This window comes from Otolemur garnettii, unplaced genomic scaffold (genome assembly GCF_000181295.1).
Source record: "Otolemur garnettii isolate 467f Iridium unplaced genomic scaffold, OtoGar3 scaffold00004, whole genome shotgun sequence".
Classification (NCBI taxonomy): Eukaryota; Metazoa; Chordata; class Mammalia; order Primates; family Galagidae; genus Otolemur; species Otolemur garnettii.
Genome location: NW_003852399.1, coordinates 39,775,400 through 39,786,121, shown reverse-complemented (window position 1 = coordinate 39,786,121; position 10,722 = coordinate 39,775,400). Strand labels below are relative to the sequence as shown.

At 37.9% G+C, this 10,722-nt stretch overlaps 1 protein-coding gene across 2 annotated transcripts in view; it reads left to right on the top strand.

Annotated features, from left to right (window-relative positions):
* LRRCC1 (leucine rich repeat and coiled-coil centrosomal protein 1) overlaps positions 1–5,902 on the top strand; it is a 40,538-nt gene extending 34,636 nt beyond the window's left edge. For both annotated transcript variants that reach the window (XM_003782514.2, XM_023518053.1), the window contains 2 exons: positions 2,353–2,488; positions 5,697–5,902. In XM_003782514.2, coding sequence (XP_003782562.1) covers positions 2,353–2,488; positions 5,697–5,819 — 259 coding nt within the window. In that variant the 3' untranslated portion in view covers positions 5,820–5,902. The remainder of the gene's footprint in view (positions 1–2,352; positions 2,489–5,696) is intronic.
* The last annotated feature ends 4,820 nt before the right edge of the window (positions 5,903–10,722 follow it).

The window sequence follows — 10,722 nt, the reverse complement described above, 5'->3', positions numbered from 1 at the left end:
CCCAGCTACTTGGGAGGCTGAGGCAGGAGACTCACTTGAGCCCAGGAGTTGGAGGTTGCTGTGAGCGTGATGCCATGGCACTCTACTCAGGGGGATAGCTTGAGGCTCTGTCTCAAAAAAAAAAAGATAAAGAATGGTATAGATACAATGTGGCTAGCCCAAAATCTCATCTAGGAGTAGGTGCTTATTAGGTCAAATATAATAGGACCTGAGATTTGATTTCTTATGTTTTAACTCAGTGCAATAGAAAAGAATGATCATATTCTACAAAAAGTTTTGGTTGATCACACAGTTACTTATTTGTTAATGGACTCTGTTCCAGTTTGCTTTCAACTAAGCACTAATTTGGGGACCTTGGCTTAAAACCTGTTGCAATTTTCTATCCTTTTTCTATCTAGCTTTACAATTAGGAGTCTTTAATATCCTAAAAGAAACAATCATTTTCTAAAATTAACAAAACTCTAATAAAATTTATAAAGTCTAAGAATGTTTAGAATCTTTTACATTGCATTTTTGATCACGTCATTAATAACAAAACAATGCAGACCTGATTTTTTTATGTTGATACCTGTATGACTAAGATTGGTATACATAATTTTTAATTTAATGAAATTATAATAAGATAAGCAATTTTTTTTTTTTTTTGAGACAGAGTCTCACTGTGTTGCCCTCAGTAGAATGCTGTGGCATCACAGCTCACAGCAGCCTCAAACTCTTGGGCTTAAGTGATTCTTTTGCCTCAACCTCCCAAGTAACTGGGACCACAGGTGCCCGCCACAATGCCCAGCCATTTTTTAGATGTAGTTGTCATTGTTATTTCGCAGGCCCAGGCTGGATTTGAAACCACCAGCTCCAGTGTACGTGACTGTTGCCCTAACCGCTGAGCTATAGACACTGAGCCTGCAAATTATTAATAGGTCTTTGTATAGGTTTCTATAATTTACAAATTGATTCATTTTTCTATCTAACTTTGAACACAACAGTAATTCTGTAAGATTGACAGAATAAGCAGGATTATTTTGTTTTATGAAAACTCCAAGCAGGGTGGCACCTGGGGCTCAAAGGAGTAGGGCACCGGCCCCATATACTGGAGGTGGTGGGGTTAAACCTGGCCCCAGCCAAAAAAAAAAGAAAAAGAAAACTCCAACCAGAGCTTGTGACTTGACTCCAGTCACACAATTATTAATTAATATGATAAAAGAACAGCTTTCGATGCGTGTCCTAATGTTTAATCTTTTATTACTGTGGGCTATACCACAACCAGAAATGTGTTCACTATACAGACTTTTTTAATACATTATTCATATTTATGTAAAGGAATTAGTGTTTTGCCTCAAGATACTTTTAGCACTAAAATTTTGTGAATAGGCCAGGTGCAGTGGCTTACGCCTGTAATCCTAGCACTCTGGGAGGCCGAGGTGGGTGGATTGCTTGAGCTCACAAGTTCAAGACCAGCCTGAGCCAGAGTGAGACCTCGTCTCTAAAACATAGCCAGGGCTCGGCGCCTATGGCTCAAGCGGCTAAGTTGCCAGCCACATACACCTAAGGTGGCGGGTTCGAATCCCCAGCCAGGCCCACCAAACAACAATGATGACTGCAACTAAAAAATGGCCGGCGCTGTGGCGGGCGCCTGTGGTCCCAGCTACTTGGGAGGCTGAGGCAGGAGACTCGCTTGAGCCCAGGAGTTGGAGGTTGCTGTGAGCGTGATGCCATGGCACTCTACCCAGGGGGATAGCTTGAGGCTCCGTCTCAAAAAAATAAATAAAAAATAAAAAAATAAAACATAGCCAGGCTTTATGGCAGGTGTCTATTGTCCCAGCTACTTGGGAGGGTGAGGCAAGAGAATCGCTTAAGCCCAAGAGTTGGAGGTTGCTGTGCTGTGAGCTTTGACACCACAGCGCTCTGTCTCTAAATAAATAAATAAATAAAATTTTGTGAATAGCATTAAATGTGTTTTTTCTATTAAGCATTAGCATTAGGAAATCAGAAAAATACATAAACCCCCCTGTAATATAACCTAATCAAATTATCACATTGCAAATACATGGAGGAGAAAAAGATTGATAGTGGTCATCTGTGAAGGTGCCTGTAAAATATATTGAGACTCACAAAATAGAGAAACAGAATACTCTAGCTTTTAGAATATGATATTACCCTTGTTTCCCTAATAGATTTTATTGGATGGTAAACTACTTACATCCCTAGTTACTCTATAATAGCACTTCAATATTTTCACTATACTGAATTATGTTTCCATTAAAGTGTGAATATAAAACCTTCCATCTGAAAAGAGGTAACATCTTAATTTATACATATGGATTTACATACGCTGATGTTTTTGATTGTTTTAAGGAGTGCAATAGAAAAGCTTCATAGTATGGATGATGCCTTTAAAAAACAAGTTGATGCAATTGTTGAAGCTCATCGGGCTGAAATTTCACATCTGGCAACTGAAAAGCAGAAATGTATTGATACCGCGAATTACAAGGTACTATAAATAAAATATACTTTGATAATCAGTTTTAAATGGTTATAGCTAAATAAATTGGCTCTTTGAGAATTACAAAGAGAAAAGGCAGCATGATTTCATGACTAAATGGATATAAAGGATATTGCCAAAACTATCATAAAACCAGGGTAACGTAGATAATGTTATATTAATTATAAAACATAATTCTTTTTTTTAATTTTTTTATTAAATCATAGCTGTGTACATTAATACTATCATGGGGTACAGAGTGCTGTTTCTATATTCTATTGGAAATACTTTCATCCAACTAGTTAACATAGCCTTCATGTCATTTTCTTTGTTATTGTGTTAAGACATTTATATTCTACATTTAGAAAGATTCACCTGTACCTTTACGGGATGAACTATAGGCGTGATCCCACCAATCACCCTCCTCCCTCCCCTCCCCTTCCCTCCCTTTCCTCTTTCCCCATATTCTTGGGCTAAAATTGGGTTATAGTTTTCCTATGAAAGCTATAAATTAGTTTCATAGTAGGGCTGAGTATATTGGATACTTTTTTTTCCATTCTTGAGATACTTAATCACAAGGTCGTGGAAGAAGCCCAAGTGCCCATTGACCCACGAATATGGGCACAATATGTACACCATGGAATACTATGCAGCCATAAAGAAAGATGGAGACTTTACCTCCATGTTTACATGGATGGAGCTGGAAAATATTCTTCTTAGCACAGTATCTCAAAACATAATTCTAATTAAACCACCGTTGTATAAGTTTGATTCTGATGTTCACCTACTCCATGATTGTTAGATATATATATATAACCAGCCTTGGATAGAAGTCTCTTTGGTTATACACGGACAGGGTAAGAAAGTGAATGTATTAAAGATAATTCATCACTAGTTGGAAAAAGTTATCAAAGAGTTCTTTCTTCCTTTCTCCTAGGCTTAAGTAATCCTGCCTCAGCCTGCCAAGTGGCTGTGCCTGCAGACATGCACTACCACATCCTACTAATTTTCCCATTTTTTGGTAGAGATTTAATCTTACTATGTTCCTCAGGCTGGTCTTTAACTCCTGGGATCGGCTCAGCACCTGTGGCTCAAGTGGCTAAGGTGCCAGCCACATATACCTAAGGTGGCAGGTTCGAATCCAGCCCAGGCCCACCAAACAACAATGACGGCTGCAACCAAAAAACAGTGGGCGATGTGGTGGGTGCCTGTGGTCCCAGCTACTTGGGAGGAGGAGACTTGCTTGAGCCCAGGAGTTGGAGGTCGCTGTGAGCTGTGATGCCATGGCACTCTATCCAGGTGGATAGCTTGAGGCTCTGTCTCAAAAAAAAAAAACTGGGATCAAGCAATTCTCCCACCTCAGCCTCCAAAAATGGAGGAGTATGCCTAGGAATATAGGCATGAGCCACCATACCCAGCTGACTTCATCATTAATTAGGATTCAAGATTATCAGATTTATTATCTTGATATTATTGGCAAAGTAATAAGTATAGGGTGATGCTAAATTGGGGGCAGAGTTAGGACCATCTGTGAAACTTCTTAATGATATACATTCATGAATGTCACTTCAGAGACTTGATGATTCACTGTTTGGGGTCAAATGCAGGTATTTTCAAAATTCCACAGGTAATTCTTATGTGATCCCTCTATTGAAATCTACATTAGGAAATTATTGTGAATTTTTAGCTTTTCCTAATTTTGAAATAGTATAATAGTATAATAAGAAACTAAGGTATCTGTAAGACAAGAGATCCAGAAATCAGCACTTCTTAAAGAGTCCAAGAGAAAAGCAAAGCAGTATTCCATATAGAAATTGAAAGCAAAGTGTGTGTTTAAATGACATTATCCTCCAGACGATATGCAAAGAAAGAGGGAAATAAGGTATTTGAAATAATCACAAGGAATAGGAACCTGTCTAAAATTTAGTTCTTTATTTAAAGTCAACAGAAATTTCTTATGTTTTATTTAAAAATCTATAAAGTGTTTAACAATGTGATATCAGGTAATACTAAGTAGAGTTTAGGATTAGGCCCTTCACTGAAAGAAAACTCCTGAGTTGAGTGTTGGGCATCCTGTCAGTAGGAAGTAATAGATAGCAAAGGGACATGTGTGTTAGAGTTGGAGAAATAGCACCAGAGCTTAAATACGATAATGAGTTATGGGTACAGGAGAAGATTCTGAGGTATCACTTAGAAGTCATTATTTAAATTAGGAGAAATACTGGTTTTCTAAGGAAAAAGAGACTAGGAATTCTATATTAGAGGTTAGGAAGAGTGAAGCAAATAGAAAAAGATGGTCATATTAGTAGCAGTAACCAAGAACATTGTGGTATGGTAGGTGAAAGGATTTCATGTGAAAGTTAACAATATCAAAAACAGAACCTTAGGAGAATGTAGGTTAGGAATAAATGTTAAAATGATCTCTCAAACATATAGTCTAACCACTAACAGCACTTTTAGAAGTGAAGTAGGCACTACATTAAAAGGAAGTTTCTTTGAGAAGGAAGGTTATTTCAATTTTGCACATCTATAAGGAACTGTCATTTAAAAGTTAAACTCGGCTCAACGCCTGTGGCTCAAGTGGCTAAGGCGCCAGCCATATATACCTAAGGTGGCGGGTTCAAATCCAGCCCGGGCCCTCCAAACAACAATGACGGCTGCAACCAAAAAAATAGCCAGGCGTTGTGGCGGGCGCCTGTGGTCCCAGCTACTTGGGAGGCTGAGGCAGGAGACTCGCTTGAGCCCAGGAGTTGGAGGTTGCTGTGAGCTGGGATGCTACAGCACTCTACCCAGGGGGGACAGCTTGAGGCTCTGTCTCAAAAATAATAAATAAAAATAAAAGTTGAACTCATGAGTCAGCATTCATAGATAGCATAGGATAGTAAAGCTGTTTCTCTCCTAGCTGTGATAATATAGAAACTACATGGCCATAAACAAATTTTCTAAGCTCTGAAATAGGGTTAAAATATATTGCCTGTATCTTTTTCACGAGAACCTATGAGAACCAAGTAGATAATATACATGAAAGTACTTTGTATATTATGTATGCATCTCCTATTACCATTAAACAGGTTACATTTTACTAAACTTTTGCTTTATATAAGTAACAGATATCAAAATGCATAAGAACAAATGGCTGACTTTTTTCTTTCAGGATGCATCATTAAAATACATTTTCTTTAAGAAATTAAAATGTAAAATTTACATACCGATTTAGGTTCTTCAAGTTGAAGAAGAAATGCGCGGACTTCTGGAAGAAACATGCAAGAACAAAAAAGCAATGGAAGTGAAAATTAAGCAACTTGCTTGTGCTCTAAATGAAATTCAGCAAGATATGTGATCATTCTGCCAACAAATTTGATTGAAATGGACCAGCAGACCTATTGTAAAAATGATTAAATATTGTAATAGTAGTAACTGCTATGACTTTGAAATGTCTCTTTCTACACATTTTATTATGAATATATTTTAAACTTTTGATCAAGTATTGTATATGTAGGTTTTTATAATAAATTGTTGATAATTATGTGTATTAGAAAAACCTATCATAATAACTAGATTTACAACACTTTTTCTTGTTTCTTTGCTATACATTGTTTGATAATTACACATTTGCCTACTAATTTGTAAGTGAAAAGATTAGTATTTTGACTATCTGGAGGGAAAGTATTTTAATCATTGTTGTTACCTTATTTTGTTGATGAAGAACTGATTATATTTATTGGTTTTCATTTAGGTGATACAGTTCCATTTTTTTAAAGTACTTATAAGTGTAGCCAAAAGCATTGAAATCTGTATTATAAAAGATGTGGCATTCTTTAGAAAGCATGTATAGCCATCTCTACGTCACTCATAATGACCCCCTTTTTATAATGCATTTGACTTCTTATTAAAAATTACATTTAAGGTTTTATACATATTGTCTGTTCCTGGAGAGGAACACTGCTGTTCCACCCTCTTTCTCCCTTTTAATCACTGTATATGAAGAAAATTCTGCTATTGCAATTGGAAACAGTTATTCATTTCATAACCAAATCATTATTACTATTTAACCTTTGTCACATCTTACGGCATGTATTCAAAACAAAAATCTAAGTACCATGCCCCCCTACTATTTCTGAGAGGAAAAGTGAATACCACATTTTTTAACTCAAGGATATAGAACCAAAAAAATGTGGATGCCTCAGAAAGAGTCCTGTGATTTACGTGACATTATCAAACATACCAACACATGTAGTAGGAGCCTCAAGAGGGAGAAGTCATACCTAAACTTCTGAAATTTGATGAAAAATAGCTTATAAACACAAGTTTTTATAAAACCTGGGATAAATTCAAAGAGAACATGTTGTAGTCAAACTGTTAGGGAAAATCTTGAAAGGTGCAAGAAAATATGATTCCTCTCATACAGAGGAAAAGTAATTTAACAGCTGACTTGTGACTCCAGAAGTAATGGAGTCTAGAAGTGATATGTTTGAGGTCCTGGAAAAAAGGAACCATCGACCTAGAATTTTACATCCAGCAAAACTATCTTCAAAATAAATACAAAATAAAAACCTTTGCAAATTAAGGAAAACTTAACTGCTAGCCAACCTGCCTTAAGAGAAATGCTAAAGAAACTCTTAAGAGCTTAAAAAAAATTATACCAGATAGCAACTCAAATCTACTGAAGGAAATTAGTTAAGTTTGTTGATAAATTTTTATATTTACCAACAAAAGACCATAAAGGCTGGGATAGTGGCTCACACCAGTAATCCCAGCACTCCGGGAGGCCAACGTGGGTGGTTTGCTTGAACTTTGGAGCTTGAGACCAGTCTGAGCAAGAGTGAAACCCCATAAAAATAGCTGGGCATGTGGTGGATGCCTGTAGTCCCAGCTACTTGGGAGGCTGAGGCAAGAGGATCCGCTTGAGCCCAAGAGTTTGAGGTTGCTGTGAACTATGAGGCCACAGCACTCTACCAAGGATAAAAGTGAAACTGTCTCAAAAAAGAAAAAAATGAAAGACTAAATATTTTTACTAGAAGACATGGAAAGCAATAATTGTAACTATAGTTTTATTTTTAACGTAAATGTAATACAGATTAAAAATGGCATAATGTTGGGGGAAGGAAGTAGAGCTATACTGAAGTAAGATTTACATATTTCACCAGATTAAATAGTATTACTCTAAAGATAACTGTTAAACTAAAACGTTATAGTCAAAGTTTTCACAATTTTTTAAAAAACAGTTTAAAAAATAACAGTGAAGACTCCACTTCTAGAATAGCAACAAAAGGATCTCTGCAGACCTGTTTCCCATGAAAACAACCATAATTGGTGAAAAATATTTTTAAAACTACCATTTAAAATCACTAGAAATTGTCCTTAATATACAGCAGATGAAGAAACATTTATTGAAGAAAAAACTGTTAAATCTCTGAAGAGCAGAAAAAGCCTGTGGCACTGAGCCAAGACCTGCTCCCTGCTATCCTCAGCTCAGCCCTGATGGATCCACACCAGCTGGTTGTAGCCAAGAAGATAAGGTTTCTTTTTCTTTTTCTTTTTTTTTTTTTTTTTGAGACGGAGCCTCAAGCTATCTCCCTGGGTAGAATGCAATGGCATCACAGCTCACAGCAACCTCCAACTCCTGGGCTCAAGTGAGTCTCCTGCCTCAGCCTCCCAAGTAGCTGGGACTACAGGCGCCCGCCACAACACCTGGCCATTTTTTGGTTGCAGCCATCATTGTTGTTCGGAGGGCCCGGGCTGGGGATTCGAACCCGCCACCTTAGGTGTATGTGGCTGGCGCCTCAGCCGCTTGAGCCACAGGCACCGAGCCGAAGATAAGGTTTCTTCTCCCTCTCCACTCACAATCAAAGAATGTGATAACTCACCGGATAGGTGGGCTGGCAGCTTTCATCCCTTTCAAAAGAGTTACAGAGGCTAAATTCCTGGTGAACACAGCCAAAAGTAAGGGGGTTCTTTCCCCACCAAGTTTCCAAGCATAGAAAAGAAATTCCACCATAGGTGGGGCAGACCAGGAATACTGAGCCAAATTGCCTTTACCCCTGCTCTCCTCAACGTTCACCATTTGGGGAGGCAGGCTACTCCCCAGCCTAGTATCTAGAGCAGTGGTTTAGAGATTTTGACCAGAAGGAACCTGTCCCAAAGCTCTCCAAAGGAATTGAGTTTTTGAAACAATGTGGGGAAGCTCAAGCTAAGGGTATCCTAAAAATGACATTTTTAGTGGAAAGCAGTTAAGGGGGTTGTAGCTTCCTAAGAGAAACAAAATGTAAACTGGTTTACCAGACAAAACCAGTGAAAGATAGCTAAGAAGAACACTTCTGCATTAGGAAAAAACAGAATGGCCAAGTGTAAGTCCTACCTGAATTCAATTGCATCTGATTGGAGCAATTAATGCCCCACTTTTTTTTTTTTAAGCAAACAGTCAATGATTAGTGGAGGTGGGTGTGATGCCAAACAAACAGACCTTCACAGAGATTAGGGGAAAGAGAAAGAGAGAGAACCCTACAATAACCAACGTCCCAAGAGTGACTGCCTTCTCAAAACTGTACCAATTCAGGATAAACATAGGGGTTATACTGCCAAAGAATAACCTCTGCTAAAAACGTCTAAGTTACTTACAAAATAGACAAGCAAAAACAAGCCCTATAGAAGAAGGGAATCAATATTTAGAGTTGCTGCAATATGTTAAGTGTCTAGGCTTCAACAAAGAAAAATGTAAGACTTGTAAAAAAATGGGAATGTGTGACCTATACACAGGGTTGCGGTAGAGTGGAAGGTACAAAACCTATCAGGGACACAACTGTTAGATTAAACTAAGAGCTCAAAGCAGACATAAATATGTTCAAAGAGCTAAAGGAAAGTATGTTTTAAAAGTAAAAGGCACGGGCGGCTCCTGTGGCTCAAAGGAGTAGGGGGCCAGCCCCATATGCTGGAGGTGGCGGGCTCAAACCTAGCCCCGGCCAAAAACTGCAAAAATAATAATAATAAATTAAATAAATAAAATTTAAAAAAAAGTAAAAGGCACTGATGACAATGCTCATCAAATAAAGAAGATCGCTAATGAGATAATTATGTTTTCAAAAACAAGAATTCTGGAGCCGGAGAGTATAGTAGTGGAAATTTCAATCTTACTGAAGAGCTAGGTCTATAGTATCTTTGAACTGGCAGAAGAGTCAGTAAACTTGTATACAACATGATGGAGATAGTGCAATCTGAAGCAGGGAGAGAAAAACTGAAGAAAAATAGGACCTCAGAGAAATGTGGGTCACGTTAAGCACATGAACACACACAGAAAGGGAATACCAAACAGAAGAGGCAAGAGGGAGTCTCTTCAACAAATACTGCTGAAAAAACTAGACAGCCACATGCAGAAGAGTGAAGCTGCGCCTGCACCTCACACTATCTGCAAACATCACCTTGAGATGACCCCAAAATCACATAAGTGCAATTGTTATGGCCTTGGTTGGATTAGGCATTGGTTTTTTAGATTTGACATCAAAAGCCCAGAAACAAACAAAAAAAGTCAAAACGAATTTTATGAAAATTAAAGACCTTTATTGTTCTAAGAATACTATTATCAAGAGAATGAAAAGACAGCATGCAGAATAGAGAACGTTTTTGCAAGTCATATATCTGACAGGCTATTTAGAATATATTAAAAAACTCTTAAAACTCAAAAATAAAAGACAAGCAACCCAATTATAGCTAAGCAAAGAGTGGGGGTTTTTGTCAGAAATAGCAAAACCTTTTCCAGAATTCATGTGGCACCTCAAGGATCCTGAATAGCCAATGCAATCTTGAAAAAGAACAAAACTACAAGTCGCCAGCCAATTCACCCATAACCATTTGTTAAATAGTCTTTCCCCAATTTATATTTTTGATAGGCTTATCAAAGAACAAATGAAGATAAGTGTCTGGATTCATCTCTTGGTTCTCAGTTCTATGCCATACATCTACCTCTCTATTTTTGTGCCAGTACCATGCTGTTTTGATCACTATAGAGTTTTGTATAGTATGAAGTCTGGTAGGATGATTCCACCTGATTTCTTTTTTTTTTTTTTTTTTGAGACTGACCCTCAAGCCTTCCCCCCTGGGTAGAGTGCTGTGGCATCACAGCTCACAGCAACCTCCAACTCCTGGGCTCAAGCAAGTCTCCTGCCTCAGACTCCCAAGTAGCTGGGACCACAGGCGCCAGCCACAACGCCCAGCTATTTTTTGGTTGCAGCCATCATTGTTGTTTGGTG